The sequence below is a fragment of the Typopeltis vanoorti genome, chromosome 12 (genome assembly GCF_054136105.1).
Source record: "Typopeltis vanoorti isolate ZY-2024b chromosome 12, IOZ_Tvanoo_1.0, whole genome shotgun sequence".
Lineage (NCBI taxonomy): Eukaryota > Metazoa > Arthropoda > Arachnida > Uropygi > Thelyphonidae > Typopeltis > Typopeltis vanoorti.
This window is the reverse complement of record NC_143560.1, coordinates 82,810,026-82,830,994: the sequence shown is the minus strand read 5'-3', so window position 1 is coordinate 82,830,994 and position 20,969 is coordinate 82,810,026. Positions and strand designations below refer to the sequence as shown.

Genomic DNA, 20,969 nt, shown 5'->3' with positions numbered 1-20,969 from the left:
GCATCAGTGGAGACTGTTATAAAGTCAGATACTGGTCCCATGAAGGCTTGTGAGGACAGTCAAATGTGACAGTCACAAGATGAGTTTGGTCTTATTCTCCAAGTAAATAAGGAAGCTCCACACCTACCATGGTTGGTGCGAACCCTATTTAGCGAGGTCCATGTTTTTCGATGTAGGTCGAACCCTGATGGAGGACTGTTTGGGTTAAAGACAGTCTGTCAGATTACTGGGGCTTTGGCAGTTCATTCCATCTGCCATGTTATTCTTGCATCATAGCCCTCAATGACAAGTTGTTGTGCCATTATAATAGGCAGGTATCTTGACTTAAGCCTCTGTGATGTAAAGCTGTCAATATCAGTGTATAGGAAGCAGTGGGTTCTGGCAAATTTTGTTATATTTGTGAATCAAGTTGTCTTGGCATCGTAGTTGTGGCAGTTGCATGTGGCTCAGAATTGGTAGCCAATATGATGGAGTAGTCTTTATTGTTCCAGAAATGATATGCACTGTCTGATTCAACACAGTATCAATTAATTTAACATGTGCACTGTTCAGCCAGACAGCCGAGCAGTATTCAGCAATTGAGTAGACGAGGCCCAGAGCAGATGTCCTTAATCTGGAAACACAAGCCCCCCCACACACACACTCCAGGTTGTTCCAGTAAGTTTATGCAGTATGTTATTTCTAGTTCTGAGTTTGGCAGCAATATTGGAGAGATGTCTATTAAAGGAGATGGTTATGCCCAGATACTTTGGATTAAAATTGTGCGGTAGTATATTCCCATTTAGTGGCACTCTTACGATGTATCGCACCATGCTATTGTTCAAATGGAAACAGCAAATGGAAACCCATCACTTATCATAAGCATTACTCCACCATTGCATTTGCCCTTCCTATCCTGCTGAAAAATATTATTATTATCCCAAGACCCCATGGAGTCAAAGACTCATTCAGGAGGTCCTTTTATCATACACACAGTTCCTCATACCATGCCTTAAATACACTCAAATTCTTTGCAGACGCCTAACTCTGAGGCAAGGCTCCGATCATTCACAACTCTGCATGTAAAAAACCTGCTTCTCACTCTGCTGCTCACACCCTCCTTATGCAGCTTCCAGGGAGGACCTCTGGTTCTACCTTGATCTCCCACTGTTTTCTGTAAAAACCTCTCCAACATTGATCCTACAACAACCCCTTACTAACTTGTAGGTCTCTATCATATCATCCCTCTTCCTCCTATCCACTAGACTCTGTAAATTGCATCTTCTCACCTTTCCTCATATTCGACATTCCATAGTGCCTAGAGAGAGAGAGAGAACCTTAGTAAGTCATCTCTGGACACTTTCCAACAACTTTTCATCCTTTTGAAAACCAGGTGGCCAAATCTGCACACAGAAGTCCATGTGTGGCCTAATCAAAACCTTATACAATGGAACAAGAATCTTCTTACTTCTACAAGTCAGTGTTCTCTGCATTATTCCCAGAATTCTTTGTGTTGTCCTCACAATTTTGCCAGTGTGTCCCCTGAATTTCAGAATCCTTATCCACTATCACCCCAAGATCTCTTATTTCCTCTGCCTCCAACAATATATCCCCACCAAACCTAAATTCTACATCCCATCTTTGTTTTCCAAATTTTAAAACTTTACATTTTGCAACATTGAATTCACATCCCTATTCACTCAATCTAATCAAGTCTTCTTTTAAGGCCACAACATCTTCTCTACTCTTCATAGTTCGTCCCAACTTTGCACCATCTGCAAACAAATGAATATCCCCATCCAAATCTTTGCCAATATCATTAACATACAAGTTAATGATATTGGCAATGGCCCTAAAACAGACCCCTGAGGCACACCACCAGTGACTTTCCTCTTCCTGGATATTGTTCCCCCATACACAACTTGCTGATACCTATCAGATAGCCAGTCTCCAATTCAATGCACTAATCTAATATCAACCCCATAAAAATATGTGCCTGCCAGGGACATTATACTTTATTACTTCTATTCCTGTCAGTATATCTTCTGTCATTCTTGTTCTACAGCAGATTTCTTTGCGAACCTCAACCATTCTTGGCCACAAGCCATGGAAAAGTTTGGAGAAACGCAAGTGATCATCTTGATATTTCCAAAGCATTTAATCAAGTCTAGCATTGTGGCCTTCTTACCAATCTATTATCTTATGGTATTCCTCCTTTTTCTCTGTGAATGGATTTTTTTTTACTGTCACCTATACTCTTCCTCATACATTAGCAATCGCCTCTCTCTAACATTCAGTGCTATTTACATATTTGCTGATGACAGCACTTTCCACTCTTTTTATTTTCAAAATGTTGTAGTGCTCAGGTAATTCATGCTTCAAGATCTTCTTAACCAATGCCTTAAACACACTGATCTCCTTGCCTTTCTCAAGTGAGGGTAGATAACCTGGTTTCAATGACACCAAAACGCAATCCTGTCTCATATCTTGAAAGAAAGACCATGCTCCTCTCTTCTTGCTTTTGACAATATCCTGCTCAGCAGTCAGGATCAGTTTTCTCTTCATAGGTTGACTTTCACGTTTTGTTTGTCCTGGCACAAGTACATCAGGTTCCATATCCTCTTCCACCTCCAAAAAAGCTTAGTATTTTTTTTTTTTTTTTCGGTATCTGGGGTTGAGCAGGAGAGAAGTAAACAGCACTTCTCTCCTACACAATTCCTGACACTTTATAAAGCCCAAACCCACCTGACCTCAGAATATTGTAACCCATTCAGGGTGATGCACCTATAACCTCCCTTAGGATACTTGATTGTATTCAGAAAAGAGCAATGATGACTCCTCTTTTACTGACTCTCTCCAGTTGCTTTGTTACCATTACTTTTTCTTTTCTTTAGCCATTTCCATTTTCACTGCTCCCCAGAAAATGGAAATGGCTTCTTCTATTCATGTACTGTTTTCCTTAATGATTACAACACAGATCTTCAAGAAATTCATCACTCCCCTATTACTAGTGATTCAACTGGAGAATCATTACACTGACTAGTTTGACTTATTGAAGTCTCATCAATGGGAGAGAGACTGGCAAGAATACTTTAAACTGAACATTTCTTCTCAAATCATTTCCTATTTAATCGAGGTACAAATTAAAACAGCAGTGGACCAAGTACTAAGCCCTGTGGTACACCACTAGTTACCTGCCTTCTCCTGAATTCAACTTCTCCATAAACCACATTTTGATATCTGGCCATCAGCCAAATATATCATTGAAATGTAAACCATCCCCTTATATAAGTCCTTCCTTCCATTAAACTCTCTCCACACATCCACAAACTCTGCACCATTCCTTCTGCATAACCTGCACACTGAATTCTTGGAAGTTTCTCTTATTTTGTTCTGTCATTAACAACAAAATATAATTATATGATAAAAGGACTAGAAATATAAAATATATTGTATACATTGTCTATCTAATATCTCTGTTTAAAATTACAGTTACTCTGTATGTACTAAGCATTCAGTTAAGGAACTATGCATTTTGTGCGTTCAGTAGTACACGCTTGCTCTGAGACACAGCTATGAATTCAAGTTAATTTGATAGATTATCAACACCTCTTAATGGAGATAACTGATGACTTGCATTTCTTATCCATGTTACTTCAACTGTATCATTTATTTCACATCTGCATTTTGGTTATGTTTAAAACACATTATGGCTGGTGTGGATGATGAATCTCATAATATTAATGTTACTTATAGACAGTTAATTACAGGAAATATAAACAATTATGTTTCCTAATGAGGTAGGTGGACTTGCATATGTTGGCCTCTATTGCCAGTGTCTAGTGTGAAATTTGTTAAAGAAATCTTATGATAGACAGTTAATTACAAGATATATAACTAATTATGATTCTGATGAGGTAGGTGGGCTTCTCTCTCTCTAACTTAATGTGAATTCACTAGAAAGCTGTTCACCTGTAGCACATTAGTATGTATACCATGGTGGGCTGAGAGAGTTAGATAATTCAGAAACTCTTTTCTAGAGACCAAACATGGAATTTTTTTAAGACACGTTTTCAGGCCACCACTAAGCTAGTTTTATTATCTCACACTAGCAGTGAAATTAAACTCCCATTCACCAACATCCATCCACTTTTTTTTCAAGCCTCCAGTAAGCAGGATGGTGATCTCATGGTGCAATGAAATTCATTTCCCATTCACAAAACATTCATCTATCCACTTTTTCAGACTCCCAATAAGCAGAGTGTCAAACACACATTGGAAATGAAATATATCTTCCATTCACAAGCATCCGTTCTCATGGTGGAATTTTCTTGCTTGCCCTGTAGTTCAACATTAAATGTTCAGTCACTTGACTGAACAATGTTTACTTTAACAATGGGAACTGAACCCACAGTTGGTTGAACAGTGGAATGTACTAATCACTCTCAGGAAATAAGAAATAAGAGATCTTTAGGGGACATATAGCCAAAATTGTGAAGACAACACAAAGGCTTCTGTGAATGATGTGGAGGACACTGACTTGTAGAAGTAGGGAGATTCTTGTTCCATTGTATAAGGCTTTGATTAGGCCACACATGGACTGTTGTGCTCATATTTGGTCACCTGGTTTTCAGAAGAGATGTTGAAGAGGGTCCATAGGCAACTGACTAACCTCTGAAATGTCGAGTATGAGGAAAAACTGAGAAGATGCAACTTGCAGAGTCTGGTGGACAGGAGGAGGAGGGGAGATATGATAGAGACCTACAAGTTATTAAGGGGTTGTTATAGGATCAATGCTGGAGAGGTTCTGCAGAAAATAGTGGGAGATCACTGGAGAGGTCATCCCTGGAAGCTGTATAAGGAGGATGTGAGTAGAGGAGTGTGAAGCAGGTTTTTTTCATGCAGAGTTGTGAATGATTGGAATGCCTTGCCTGAGAGTGTGGTGTCTGCAGGGAATTGGAGTGTGTTTAAAGCATGGTATGATGAGCTGTGTGTTTGATAAAAGGACTTCTTAGATGAGTCTTTGACTCCAGGGTTTTGGGTAATAGTAATAATAAAATTTTCATACATGGATAAAAATGCAATCATATGGCCAAACTGACATGAATTTTGTAGCACAGGTTGCATAAGCCACAACAGCACACCCAACCGAAATGGACAGACGACGGCACTGATAATCAATCTTTTTCCAGTCTTATAAAGTTTATGAATCAGCACTCTTGCTCCCACCTAGCAGAATTTTATAACACAATTGCAGTATTTGTTTCCTCTGAATCTGTCATTCTAATTTTGGAAGCTGAAAAACTTATTCCAAGATGAGCAGTACTGTATAACCCGAAATAAAAGATGGGCATTGTCTGTGGAAGCATTATTTGTACATGTCTGTTTGCATAATGCAGGAAAAGCAGATTCTAATTCTTCCAGAAGTATTCAATGATTTCTGCTGCTTAGTGAAAGATTCACACTGAGCATAACTTATTTTAATTTCTTCATAGTTTTTCACAGTTTAGCATGAACACTGAAAACCCCAGTAGTGATGTTAGTTCATTTCAATATGTGCACCAGCCTCTGCTAAATATATTTTGTTACTCAATAAAAATAGTTTCCATTTCTGAATTATTGAAATGTAAGTCTATATATATTTCACAATGAGACTTTGTTGAAAAATTGTGTTATTGTGTTTAAAACTTCACTAGTTTCCTATTATAATACACTTCATCAGAGTGAAATAAAAAAATAAAAAAATTACAACTGATTGACTTAAGCAACAAACAACAAATTACCAGGAATACAAAATTTTAGGTATTTTTCAACATTGAGACCACATTGTAATATAAAGCGTTAATTAAAAATAAACAATTAAAGAACCCGACAAGTTTCGTGCATCGTAAGACTTACATCATCAGGGATAATGGTAACCAAAAGTTTTACACAACAAAAACTCATTGACGATTAATTACACATGTTAGATGTTTTTTTATGACTTCTCAACTGTTAAACGAATTGATAAGCAATACAAAATACAAAATCTTTAACAGTTGTGAAGTTATAAAAAACAGTTAGTATGTGTAATTAATTGCCAATAAGCTTTTGTTGTGTAAAACTTTTATGTACCATTATCCCTGATGATGTAAGTCTTATGATGCACGAAACTTGTTGGATTCTTTAATTATTTATTTTTAATAAACTCTTTATATTGCAATGTGGTGTCAATACTGAAAACTACCTACAGAACTTCTTAACCACAGAAATCTACATCAGGAATACAGAATATTTGAGAAACCAGCAGTGTTGTAACTGTGTAATTAACATTCGGCAAGGAAGGCAACAGGAAACCACCTTGCATCACTATCGCCCTAGTAATCAGCTGCAACCCTCTCAAAGAGAGGAAGCCACAGGATCAGATCAGAATTAACATTGTATTATGATGTCTAGAAGTGTGATGATTAGAATGTCAGACCTGCATGCACAAAGTTTTTGATGAAAGATGACCAAAAGTGATGTAGGATCATCCTTTGTCTTTTTATTACATCGATTTGAGTTTTTTTTAACATTTCTACTTACTCTCTGAATGTTTTGATGAATGAGTTGTAATCATTGTAGGCAATTTTTTGTATGTTCAATAGTGCTTGATGATTTGTCTCTGTTGTATGTGCTGCTAGCCCTGATTTGTGTATTTTTTTTTTCACTACATTTTCATCATGTTATTGATGTGTATTGACATGTGTATCTCTCCTGAGTGGTCTGTTTGTCTCACATGGCAAATTCCACATGAACAAATGATTTGGATACTTCTGGTTTATTGAATGGTGAGGGTGCTGGATGTTGAAGAAGACTTGAAATCTTGTGTAGGGTAGAAGGATTATACTTGAAATTCATGGTTTCATGATTTCCAGCCCTGGTAATGTAGATTGTAGTGACTATGAAATGTATAATCAAATTAGCCAAGCAAATGAGAAAGGGCTGATCATTATGGGAAATTTGAATTATGGCAATATAGACTGGGATGATGAGATAGCAACTGGAAGTAAAGAAATTGAGTTTCTTGAGTTTTTGAGGGACAATTACCTCAGACAGTATGTTACAAAGGGCACACGAGGATTGGGGGTCTTAGATTTCATCATCTCATCAGAGAATGTAATTATAAATGAGGTGCCAAATCACCCTTCAGTTGGTGATAGTGACCATGAAGTGATTACTTAGGTAGTTGCCAGCAGTGTGAGGACCTCTGCGAGGAAAGGGTATATGTGGAACTACAAGGCTAGCTCAAGTGACAGCTTGCAGGTGTAGCGTGGAATGAGGAGATGGCTGAAAAGGAGATCATTGCAGCTTGGGGAATATTCAAGAATTATCTAGTAGAAGCAATGTCTAATTGTATTCCAAGGGTCAGAAGGTTAAATAAGGTAGGTGTGAAATGGATGAATGAAGAGATTAAGCATGCAATACAGAGGGAAAAGGCATTATGGAGACAGCATAAGAGAAGTAGTAATAACCAATTCCTCAAAGCCAGGCAAGGAGGGTGACTACTTGTTTGATAAGGGAAGCAAAAGTGAAGTATGAGAAGAAGTTAGCTAATGAAGTCATAAAGAATTCTATGGAGTTCTTTCAATATATAGCCAGCAAAAAAAAAAAAAAAAAAAAAAGAAAGATTGTGTAAGGATGCCTTTCATTGGAGAAAATGGTAAAGGACAACTGCTGAGAAGATATAGTGGAGATACTTAATGAGCAGTTCATAAAGGTATTTCATTCTTGTGAATGTGACATCATGGAGAGTTTGAGAGCAGCTGATGATGGGGAGGAGAGACTGAATGTAAGTGAGCAAGAGGTATGTAGGGAATTGAACAAACTTGATGTTAATAAGGTTGTGGGACTTGATAATAGATCATCATGTATTCTGAAGAAATGTGCCAGGGAGTTGGCATCTGCCTTGACATATTTTTTTAATACGAGTTTTGCACTGGGTCAAGTTCCAAAGGAATGGAAGGAGGGCAAGATTGTGCAGCTTCATAAGGGAGATGATAGAACTTAAGCATCAAATTATTGGCTTATCTGTGTGCTAGGTGTTGTGGTTAAGTTGTTGAAAAAGTAGGTGAGAACTAGGATCCAGAAGTGAGTTGACAACAATGGTATTATCTTTGAAGGACACATGGATTTACTAAAGAGAGGTCATGTTTTAGTAATCTACTCAGTTATTACAATAAGGTGATGGCTTCTTGGACAAAGGAGAGGGATACACAGTAGTATACTCAGATTTAACAAAGTCTTTTGATAGATTACCACCTAATAAGTTGATAGTCAAACTAGAGCAAATGGGGTTGAATATTAGATTGGTCCATTGGATTGGAGACTGGCTATCTGATAGGTATCAGCAAGTTGTGTATGGGGAAGCAATATATCCCAGAAGAGGAAAGTCACTACTGGTGTGCCTCAGAGGTCTGTTTTAGGGCCACTGCTGTTTACCTGTATGTTAATGATATTGGTGAAGATTTGAATGGAGATATTCAGCTGTTTGCAGATGATGCACAGTTGGGATGAACTATGAAGAGTAGAGAAGATGTTGTGGCCTTAAAAGAACACTTGATTAGATTGAGTGAATGGGTGCAGAAATGGGGATGTTAGTTCAATGTTGCAAAATGTAAGGTTTTAAAATTTGGGAAACAAAGATGGGATGCAGAATTTATGCTTGGCGGGGATATATTGTTGGAGGTAATAAGAGAATCTTAGGGTGATAGTGGATAAGGATCTGAAATTTAGGGGACACATTGCTAAAATTGTGAGGACAACAAAAAGAATTCTGAGAATGATGCAGAGGACACTGACTTGTAGAAGTATGGAGATACTTGTTCCATTGTAGAAGGCTCTGATTAGGCCACACATGGACTACTGTGCACAGATTTGGTCACCTGGTTTTCAAAAGGATGAAGAGTTGTTGGAAAGGGTCCAGAGGTGACTGACTAAGGTAGCTTGTGATCTCTGGAATTTTGAATATGAGGTAAGGTTGAGGAGATCCAATTTACAGAGTCTAGTGGATAGGAGGAAGGGGGGGGGTGATATGATAGAGACCTACAAGTTAGTAAAGGGTTGTTATAGGATCAATGTTGGAGAGGCTTTACAGCAAATGGTGGAAGAACCAGAGGACATTCCTGGAAGCTGTATAAGGAGAACGTGTGTGTGCAGGGGAGTGGGAAGAAGGTTTTTTGCATGCGGAGTTGTGAATGATTGGAAGGCCTTGCCTGAGAGGGTAGTATCTGCAGAGAATTTGAGTGTGTTTAAGGCATGGTATGTTGAGCTGTGTATATGACAAAAGGACCTCCTAGATAAGTCTGATTGCATGTGGTCTTGGGATAATAATAATAAAAATATCATAATCAGTCCTTTTCTAGTCTTTCATTTCTTGTTGATGCAATATCTCAGTCATCTTGTAGTAACGGATCATATGTAAGGGAGTGATATGACTCCTCTAGATTCTGGGCTATCTAACCTTGTGTTTCTTTAGGGGGACTCCTTTAGAATGTTCTCAACTATTTTTTTATTATAACTTTTTAGGTTGCTGGTTTCTGTCTACTGCTGACAATGTTATTCATTCTAAAAATAGTTGAGAAAAAAAATAGTGTAAGGTATTTTAATGTTGGCGTGGTTGGAATTGTGTCCAAAGAAACTTGGCCATGAGGCCAATGTATTCTATCCATTATGCATGTGTTCTCTGGATATCTAGTTAGCCTGTTTTGGAAGGCATTTTGCACCACACAACCCACTGTCTGTAATACATAATCTCTCAACTATTCTTATTATCCAATTTTCTGAGAATGAAAAACTTTGCTACCTCTGTATGAGACTGACTAATTCATCTTCAATTGAAAAGTTTCTTTGCATCCTGATTGAAATTTTCAACCTGGGTTTTATCATCTAAAGGGCAGCTATATTAAATGTTGAGAGGAATTCAGAGATACAAGACTATGTATTCTATTACTAGAGGGCCGTCTTAAGGCATGAGCATACTAGGCAGTTGCCCAGGGGCCCCCATGCTGTCATATTGTTCATGAGAGATCTCTTGGCAGAGTGTATAAATTATTATTAAATTTACTAATTAATAGTAATATTATATATTACAATTAATTGTTACTGTTATATATTACTAATATTACATTATAAAGAGTGTATAATTCACTCGTGCATGGAAAATGACTTCCTGAAGACCACTGACTTTAAACCAATTAAATCAGTTCTCTGCAAAGAAATTTTGCAAAAGTGTTGATTAATCTTAGCTTTACAGCATGTTTTTTTATGTTTAAACGTCGATTTTGTTAAAAGTACCTATAAATCTATAGGCTTAATTTTATTGACCATTTACATTTTTATTCCCATAGGTGGGTGGGTAGGGGCCCCAGTGCATTGCTTTGCCCAGGGGCCTACAATACTGTTAAGACAGTACTGATTACTAGGACTATGCTGAAAGAAATGAAGGATGGAAAAAAAAAAAAAAAGATTAGGTGGAGATAGGGGACAGGAAGTCAAAGTTCAGGAGATACATTACAAAAGCAGTTTGTGAAGATAACCCATCAGATTACTGCATTGGTGAGAAAGGCATTGACCAAATTAAGATAAGAATGTGTGGTTTCTATGATATAGGATCTTGTTCAGTTTATTCTGGACTACTGTACCTAGATGTGGTTACCTGGGTTTTGAAATGAAGAAATTTTAAACAGTGTACAAAGGTGGATAATAAAGATCATATTGTGACTTTGAAATATGGGTAATGACGATAGGTTGGAGTTCATAAATTTTGAAAAATAGGAAAACAATGAAATATCTTCTAGAGGTGCTTAATTGATAATAGGGAGATTTTCCAAAGGGAAGAACAACTGGAGGGTGGTAGACAAGGAAGAGGGTTATCCCTAGAAGTTGTGCAAAGTAGATTTTTTTTTGCATGAAGTGTAGTGGTACATAGAATGCATTGCATGAGGATGTAAGTGTGCCAATTATGAAAAAGATGTGGGAAGACCTAGAGTAGATCACATGCAGTCTCAACATTGTGGAGGTCTTGTAGTGGTAAGGATGAATAATAATAATTATTATTTCATCCACATTTCCTAATTTTCTCTCTATCTCTTTCTCCTCCCTCTACAGCCTGATTTAATTTTAGTTACTATTGCTGAATGCTATCTAATGTTATCTCCTATACAATCAGATGCTTACATCTCTCACAGTAGCCTAGATGCAGCTGGATATTGCTGATTCGTGTAATGTTACAGCCATATTATCTTCAATTGTCAGCATCTTTCTGATTTTTGTAACAATCTTTTGAGTGCTTTCATATCCGCTTTACTGTATTCTTTATCCTTATTCATGTCAATCTTTATCCATTGTTATTTAATACTGATGCCTATTATTTGCATTCTTTATGAATGAATATAAAGTATATGAAAATTTTTTAGATATCAAGTATAAAACTGTTTCTTCATTTTTAAAAATGATTAAAACATTGCCAAAGAAAATGATGTAATTCGTTGTTTTCCATAGATCTTAGTTTTTTTATGGTTTTTTTTTTATAATCCAAACATTTATTCTTAACTTTAATTACATAGGATCTGGAGACTTTTTTTCCAGTGGAAGTGATCCTAGCAATTATGAAATAACAGATGCTGACATGGCTGGTAATATTGCTGAAACCCTCAAGTAGGTTATTTATTTAATTATTATTTTCTTTTTTTTAAACTATGATGGACTATGAATTTTTTAAAACTATACTGAGTACTTTGGATGTTAGTAAAGCTGTGGGACTGGATGGTATTTCTCCACGAGTTTTGAGAGAATGAGCTAGGGAAACTGACAGTGCCTTTGACCTGGCGTTTCAGTGAAAGTCTGGCTGCAGGAAAGGTGCTCATGGAATGGAAGGAAGGTAAGATAATACCATTGCATAAGGGCGGTAGCAGACTGGAAGTGTCTAATTATAGGCCAGTTTGTGTGTCATCAGTAGTTAGCAAGATCTTGGAGAAAGTAGTGAAGGATCGTATACAGCATTGGGCAGATGAGGGTAATGTTATCTGTGAGAGTCAACATGGATTTGTGAAGAGGCGCTCTTGTTTTAGCAATATGCTAGTCTTTTATGATAAAGTTACAAGAGCATTAGATGAGGGAAAGGCATAAACTGCCATTTTCTTAGACTTAGTGAAGGCATTTGACAGGGTGCCACATGATAAGCTGATATTTAAGTTTCAGCACATGGGTCTGGATGTCAGATTGGTCAACTGGATTCAGGATTGGCTGTCCAATAGTTATCAGAGAGTTGTGTATGGTGGGACAGTTTCAAGGAAGCAGAGCGTTACAAGTGGGATTCCACAGGGCTCAGTACTGGGATCTATATTGTTTAACCTTTATATCAATGACATTGTCAGTGGATTGCAAGGGGATATTCAGTTGTTTGCGGATGATGAAGCTGGGAAGGATTATTAGTAATAGTGCAGATGCAGCCCTGCAAGAGGATTTGAATAAGCTAGATAGATGGGCAAATGAATGCGGTGTCGGTTTAATGCAGCAAAATGTAAGGTCTTGAGGTTTGGGAAACATCAATGGGACACTGCATACTCTATGGGAGGAGTTATACTGGAGGAAGCAGGGGAGACAAGAGATCTGGAGTTGATGATTGATAGAAACCTGAAATTTAGGGGACATATTGCAAAGGTGGTGAAGGTAACACAGAGGATTGCTGCAATAATGAGAAGGACGCTGACCTGCAGAGATAAAACAGTTATCATTCCGTTGTATAAGATCCTGATCAGACCACATTTAGACTATTGTTCTCAGATTTGGTCCTCAGGATTTGAAGGAGATAAATTAACTGTGGAAAGAGTACAAAGGCGGATAACAAAGATGGTTTCAGGACTGTACAATGATAGTTATGAGGATCGGCTGAGGGAATGTGGACTGTAGAGTTTGGTGGATAGAAGAAGGAGAGGTGATATGATTGAGACTTTTAAACTGTTGAGAGGTGGTCACAGGGTTGACACTGGGGAGTTCTTTCACTTGGTTGAACAGTGGGAAGGAGTGATGACAAGAGGCCATCCCTGGAAATTACAAAAGGAATCTGTGAGCAAGAGGGTGAGGAGTGGTTTCTTTGCATGGAATGGTGGTTGAACCATGGAATGCATTGCCTGATGGAGTGGTGAGAGTGAGAACGGTCAATGAGTTTAAGGAGTGGTATGATACACTTTGTGTTTCTTAGGGGGGGGACCTCCCCTCGATGAGTCTTGATAGACTTTGTGTTTTTTAGGAAGGACCTCCCACTATGAGTCTTTTGACTCCATGGAGGCCTGAATAATAATAATAATAATAATAGTCCATCAGTTATGTAGAAATATTTAGATGTTCACTATTGTTCACACTTTCCTGAATCTCCAGCAGCATTATTCTCAAATTAAGAATAGTTGTAAATCTTCCTCTCTACTTGGTTCTGTTTTGCATATCTAACTTATTAAATTCTTCTTTTGTTCTTCAAAGCATTGTTTATAAGTCTTTACATCTCATTTTGTGTAATCTTACTTCTTAAGCTATATTTGAGACTTCTAACACTTTGACTATTGTCCATATCCTTTCATTGCTAATCCTGTCTTTTTGAGAATTATTATTATTATTCAGGCCCATCTCCACTCACAACCATCTCTAGTAACCCATTTCATTCATTCACCACTCTCTAAGCAACAAAAACCAAGTCTATACACCCTTACTATCTAATGACCTCTTGTTCTGCCCCCTATAGCCAAGTACTTAAACATTTCTATCATATCCTCTCCCTTTTTTTTTTGTCTGTCAACCAACTTTTGCAATGCACAAACCCTCAAACTATCCTCATGAGAAGCAATCCACAGTCTACTCACTATCTTGGTCACTCACCTCTGGATCCTCTCTACTACTTCTTCATTCCCAAGAAACCCAGATGATCAGATCTGAGCACAGTAATCCAGATGTAGATCTATCAAGACTGTATAAAGCGGAATAACAACTTCTTTATCTGTACTTGTTCTTCAATAGCCAAGTAATTCTATGAGTTACCTTGGCAACCTTAGCAGTATACCCTCTAAACTTCAATTTTCTATCTACTACAACCACCCCCAAATCCCTAGCTTCGCCTATTTTCTGGAGTACAGTTCCATCAATTTGCTGCACAGCTTGTAATCTGTTTATTCCAAAATGCATAACTTTACATTTCTCCCCATTATATTGACACCCATTATCTTTATCCCATACTCACAGGCTATTTAAATCATCCTGCAAGCTCTCCACATCACCTTGATTAACTTTACCCAATTTTGCATCATCAGCAAATAACTGAACTTCAGATTTCTCCCTATATCATTTATGTACAAATTAACCAGTAATGGCCCCAGCACAGAACCTAGCTGCAAACCACCACTGGTTACCTGCTTTCTCTTGGATTTTGCTTATCCACACACACACACACACACACACACACACACACACACACACACACACACACACACACCACATTTTGGTATCTATTCATCAGCCACTCTCATATCCATATCAACAGTGTCATAACCATCCCCATTTGTTCTAATCTATATAACAGAGTTCCACGTGATATTGTCAAATGCCTTTGCAAAATTCTTGGAATTACCCTGACATCAAGCCTCTCCTGACATAAACACATAACAACCATTGCATTCTCGGCATCCAAAAAAAAACTAGGATTTCTCTTTTGCTCAAGACGTTACTTCACCCCTGAACAGCTTTAACCTTATAAAAATCACAAATCCACCCTACCATTGAATACTGCTTTCACATATGGGGTGGAGCCCCCAAAGGCTCCCTCAAAATGCTCGACTCAATACAGAGGAGAGCAAGCAGACTTATTAATGATCCATCTCTTACCAACTCACTCCCTCTCACTTTCACACAGATGATCGGTCTCCACACTATGTGTATTCTACAAATATTTCTATGGAAAATGTTCATCTTAAATAGCATCAATAATTCCCCCACTTAGTACTGAGCTTGTTGGAACACGTGCAGCTGCTACTCAACATCCCTTCACAGTGCACCTTGAAACCCACAGAACAAGTTTCTTCTCCTCCTCCTTCATCCCTGCAACTGCTGTACTATGGAACAGTCTTCCCTTGTTGTGTTCCCTAAGGAATACAATATACAGCCATTCAAATCAAATGTGAACAAGTACCAGTACCTTCTTTCCCACCCCACCACCCATACATGGTACTAATGTACTACAGGTTGATCAACCAACCTCTCGTGTATGGGCTCAACATAAAAAAAAAAAAAAAAAAAAAGTAACTATAACACCCGAGATTAGCTTTGGTCACACATTTTGCAATGCCAAAAAGAAGCTGAGTTTACATCTTGTAATATCTTAATTTGGAATGTGATTCTGCTATTCTCCATACATCTTGTAGATGACTAAGGGTAAAAACTTGGCTCTTTAGTTACATGGACATCTTTACAAAGTGTAATCCATTTCATGTATGATAGCAATACATAAAAAGTTTATATTATATTATAGCTAACTTCTTATAGACAAGTTTTCTCCAAATTACTTATCTACCAGAAATCCAGTATTGTCAGATCTTAGATGTACCTCAGAGGATCTTGGTCTTCCTCTGTCTTTTTCCTGTTATCCTGACACCAAACACTTAATTTGCTAAAGTTTCTTATTCCCATTCTGTTTAAATGAAGTTTGGTGAATCTCAAATGGTTGCACTTGATATCTCCAAAGCTTTTGACTGGGTCTGGCACAAAGGCTTACTAAACAAACTCCCATCATTTGGTCTCTCCCAGGACTTCTGCAGTTGTATTGCCAGCTTTCTGTCTGGATGCACACTATGTGTGATGGTGTATGCTTTCTTATCCTCTCACCATTCAACTAATGCTGGGGTTTCACAAGGTTCTGTTCTCTCACCAACTCTCTTCCTTCTGATCATGCCTCCTCTAATCCAATACACAGTTTTGCAAATGACAGCACATTGCACTCCTCCCTTTCATTTGATCAACCTTATTCTGCACATATTACCTCAACCTACAGCACATCAACCACCACTGCCCTCAGTTCTGAACTCCAAGCCATCCTCCAATGGGGTTCAGTAACCTCATCAATTTCAATGCTATTAAAACCCAGTTCTGTCTTATTTCTCACAAAAAAAAAAACCATTTTTCTCCCAGTATTATCTTTGACAACACTCAAATTTTCAGCAAAAATGAGAATTCTCTTCTTGGAATCACGCTGTCATCAGACTCTCTAGCATAAACGCATCACAACCATTGAATCTCCAGCTATCGAATACTGCTCTCACATTTGGATTGGGATCCCTAAGAACTAGCTCCCTCAGTTTGCTTGACTCAGTACAGAGTAGGGCAGTTAAATTGATTAATAACTCATCTCTTACCAATTCACTCCTCTCACTTTTGCACAGACAAAATTCTAGCAAGATATGTATTCTGTAAATATTTCCATGGCAAATGTTCATCTGAAATAGTATCAATAATTCCTCCACTCAGTACTAAATCCATTGGAACATGTTCAGCTGCTTCCCAACATCCCTTCACAATACACACAGAACAAGTTTCTTTTCCTCCTCCTCCTTCATCCTTGCTGCTGTACTATGGAACAGTCTTTCTCCTTATATGTTTCCCAAGGAATACAATATACAGGTTTTTAAAATCAAATGTAAACTAGTTTCTCCTTTCTTGACCCACTACCAATACCCAGTACTAATATACTATAGATTGATTAACCGACATCTCGTGTACGAGGTGGTATCAAAAAGTTTCAAGACTAGTTTTGCAACACACCAATAGATGACAGCACAAGGCTGTATGCACAGTCACAGGGAGCACGGACCTTCATAAGTCAGTGTGTCAAAAGACATCGTCCTGTGTACATCGGGAGCTGTGCAACTGGTGCTATTCTGACCACGTGCGTTACCACATCTGCGATTTCATCATGGACAGCAAGCTAGAACAAATAATGAACGTAAAATTCTGTGTGAAACTGGAAAAATCTGCCACAGAGATGTTTGACATGATTCAGCAAGTTTACGGCGATGCTGCAATGAGTTGTTTGAGGTGTTTTGAGTGGCACATGTGCTTCAAGAGCAGAAGAACATCACTGGAAGACGATGAGAGATCAGGAAGACCTTCAACAAGCTCAACCCCTGAAACCATTCAGCAACTTGTGCATGAGGATTGTTGGAGAACACTCCACAACATTGCTGCCATTGTCGGTGTGTCATACACTGACAATGTGATTTGAACATGCACTGTGTTGCTGCCAAGTTCGTCTTTAGGCTGCTGACCCAGGAGCAGAAGGAACACCGCATCGAAGTCTGCCAAGAACTCCGTCAGTGCCGTGAATGACCCGTCCTTCATGTCGAGGATTATTACCGGTGACGAAACTTAGGTGTACAGGTATGACCCTGAGACAAAGCAACAGTCTTCACAGTGGAAGAGCCCATCATTTCCACGACTGAAAAAGTTGAGGCAGGTCCGTAGCTCAAATAAGTGCATGCTCATCACCAACTCAAAGGTCGCCATCCTGGAAGTCTTCTTTTCGAAGCATGTCAAGCACCTTCTGCGATTTGTGCTGGATTTCTGCAATGGTGTCAAAATCCAGCGCAAATCGCAGAAGGTGCTTGACATGCTTCAAAAAGAAGACTTCCAGGACACATTCCAGAAGTGGCAGGAATGCTGGGAGCTCTCTATTGCTATGCAAGGGGACTATTTTGAAGGCGGTAGTGTGTAAACGTAGATAAATAAAGTAATTTCTCATAAACAGAGCTAGTCTCGAAACTTTTTGATACCACCTTGTATGTGCTCAACATAAGAAAAAAAAGTAACCATAACACCTGAGATTAGCTTTGCTCACACATTTTACGATGCCAAAAAGCTGATTTACATCTCGTAATATCTTAATTTGGAATGTGATTCTGCTATTGATGCAATCTGACTCACTTCCCAAATTTTTCTCAAACTCATTTGTGGCCTCTAGTCTGATCAACTGTTTTACTTCTAACCCAGTTTTTGGATGGATAGGTTAAATTTGGTTTGAGCACAGTATTGTGTATACTGCGAGTTTATTATTTTGACTAATTTCTCTCTTATTCCATAAAAATTTCATTTGACTCTCCATGATACCAGATTTATTTCTTCTATTCGTTTTTTTCATATTTAATTTGTCATCTTTGCTATAAATTATGCCTTAAATAGCTGAAATGTTTTATTTGTTCTCTAAGTTTTCCATTTAGAATGCAGTAAGTTTTCCAATTTCCTACCTATTTTGTTAGTCTTTTTATTGCTGATTTGTGTACCATTTATGTTACAGCAGTTATTCAATTTAGATAAGGATCAGGTTTAATGCCAGTTTCCTTCATAATGTGATCTACATGGATGATGAATAGATAAATTCTGATAGATGCACCCTTGTCTTATACCTGATTTTACATCAAATCATCTTTCTGTACTTTCTGCCTTCAATTCCAACTGCTAACTTACATTTTCTGTATAATATTCCATTTACAACATATAATTATAGCATTTTGAACAGCTTTTCTCTTGTCACCTATCGCATGCTTTATATTCTTATGATTTCTCAGATGTCTGTCTTAAAATGAAAATCTGATCCAGATTGCCCCTGTTTAGCCAAAACTCATCGTATTCTCTTCTAAGTTTCTTTTTTTAAATTTTTCTTAATTTCTTTTCAAGAATATTTGCCTAAATATTACCTGAGACATTCAGTACGGAAATCCCTCTGTTGTTTTCACATTCATTTTTATTTCCCTTTTTTATAGATGAGTAGTGTGAGAGCTGTTCCAATCATCTGGAATTCAACCTTCTGATCATGCTTCCTGAATTATGCTGTGAACTTTTATAATTCTGTATTCGAGCATTCTAATCAAATACATTATCTATTCTAGCTGTCTTCCATTTAGTTTTTGATGGCCTTTTCCACTTCCACTACTGATGAGGCTGCACTCACATTTGTTACATCATTGTCTTTCTATAAATTTACTATTATTATTTCTCCTGTGCCAACTAAGAATAAATCTCTAAACAATCTCTCTGGGACCCTTTCCCTTTTCAAGCTCTGACGATATTTGCTTGTTTTAGCTGCACCAGTCAGAGCTTTAGGACAGAAAATTCTTGTCCAAAGAAACTTTCTCGGAGGTCAAGTGTTACCTAACTTTATTAAAATAATTAAGTAGCTTAAAGTAATCTTAGCATACAGTCATTGCCAAAATACTCTTAACTCCCCTTATATTTCCTTTATGCATAGGTCCATAATTTTATGAGTGGTAAAATCAGTCTCATGCTCAGACAAAACTCAGGCTTACATAGAAAAACATATTTATTAAATGGCTAAAGAGATTACAATTAAGTTTAACATGTCAAAGGCAAATCATTGAAATCATTAATAACTCACTAGTTAAGCAAATAAGAATTATTCAAACTGACAAGTATACTGTTAACATTTCATGGGTGAATTAGGTTCACACATAGCACAAAATATAAGATCAATTTCTAAACTAAACTTTCTGTCATTTTTGACCCCTTTACATTAAATTAGGAACTGCACAATCTTAAGTTCTCAGACTACCAGACCAACACAGTCTGTAAATCACTGAACACAGAGTTACTTTAAAGTTCTTTTTCTTCCTAGTCAGAATCTTGTTCCTTCCTTCCTCTAAAGTTAATTATTACATAGGTAAAAAAATTTCAGATCTTTACCACCTTGACGTGAAGATGTCGTAGTTCTTTCGTCCGTGCTTTTTGAGGGGATATCTTTCTGCTATGGTAGATTGCCGCCACGTGGAAGTCATGTGTTTCTTACGAAATGGCCACTTTTCTTTGCTGGACACTCACTCATCTCATGGATTGCTGTTGCTAGCTCGACCTCCATCAAAAGGAATCCTTTGCTATCTCAACATCGGCAAAAGCTTTACAGATGACCAATTTGGAGAACTGCCATCATCTCGCATATAGCATGCCCGACTCCTTCAGTTAGCAACTGGGAAGGAGATTGTCGTCTGGCGCTATCGATTGGTCAGCACTGCTGGTCCACACGAGAAAAACCGGAACAGGAAAAAACGGGGAGGGGGGTTCAAATGCGTGCGAACTTGTATTTATTCTCTGTCACAGCACCCTCTTTCCACATTCACATCTTATTATTCACGGAACCTTCCTATTCACTCTTACGTGGTTGCGTCACACTTCTGCTCCTTGAAGAGCATTCTTTTCATGGAACGCGAATTCAGCTCTCCTTCCACGAACGCTTTCGCTTCGGGCATTACGTCATCGTAGGCAGCTAGCTAGCAACCTTTGTATGCACTTAGGCATACATTCTTACACAGAGCATTTAAATAAAAATATCCACAATTTCTTAAACAATACATTTTTACTTAGACATACAAATTTCACTTCTATTTTACTTCTTTCTAGGGTAATTCTAACATGTTTTCTTTTTGCTTTCTTGACTAAAAGTACAAGTATTTCTAGCTCAGAATTTTGTTTCTTGTTAAATCCTGACTGAATGACCCTTTTGATAAAAAGGTCCTCATTCAGGATCTAACAAAAGCCCCTCCTTTTTCTTAAAAATTCTTCCCTAGAAGATTTTTTCTTACTTTTCCCTCATTTCTCTGGGGATGACTGTTCCATTTTGTCTGTCTCAAAATCAAATTTCTCTTGGGCCAGGATGCATTCCCTGAGCTCTCAGAAATCACTTGACATATGCAAATCACGTTGCTTTGCTTGTCCTGCTTTCCTGGAGATTGATAAGTGTTACTTGTTGTCCTACTGTGAGGTCTCTCAGCTTTGTCACCATCATTGATGTGGTTACCTTCTACTGTCCCTTTGTGCATGACATTCTGTCTCTCGCTTCTGATCTCGTTAGCTTCTGATACCTTGACTTTATCATTACTTCCAGCAAAAGGATCTTCTTTATCCTTTGGTGGGACAGTCTCATTTGATCT

The 20,969-nt window shown here is 37.9% G+C and overlaps 1 protein-coding gene across 4 annotated transcripts in view; it reads left to right on the top strand.

The window, feature by feature from the left end:
• LOC150100943 (enoyl-CoA delta isomerase 2-like) overlaps positions 1-20,969 on the top strand; it is a 384,225-nt gene that overhangs the window by 266,711 nt on the left and 96,545 nt on the right. For all 4 annotated transcript variants that reach the window (XM_090401230.1, XM_090401231.1, XM_090401228.1 and 1 more), the window contains one exon: positions 11,565-11,655. In XM_090401230.1, coding sequence (XP_090257356.1) covers positions 11,565-11,655 — 91 coding nt within the window. The remainder of the gene's footprint in view (positions 1-11,564; positions 11,656-20,969) is intronic.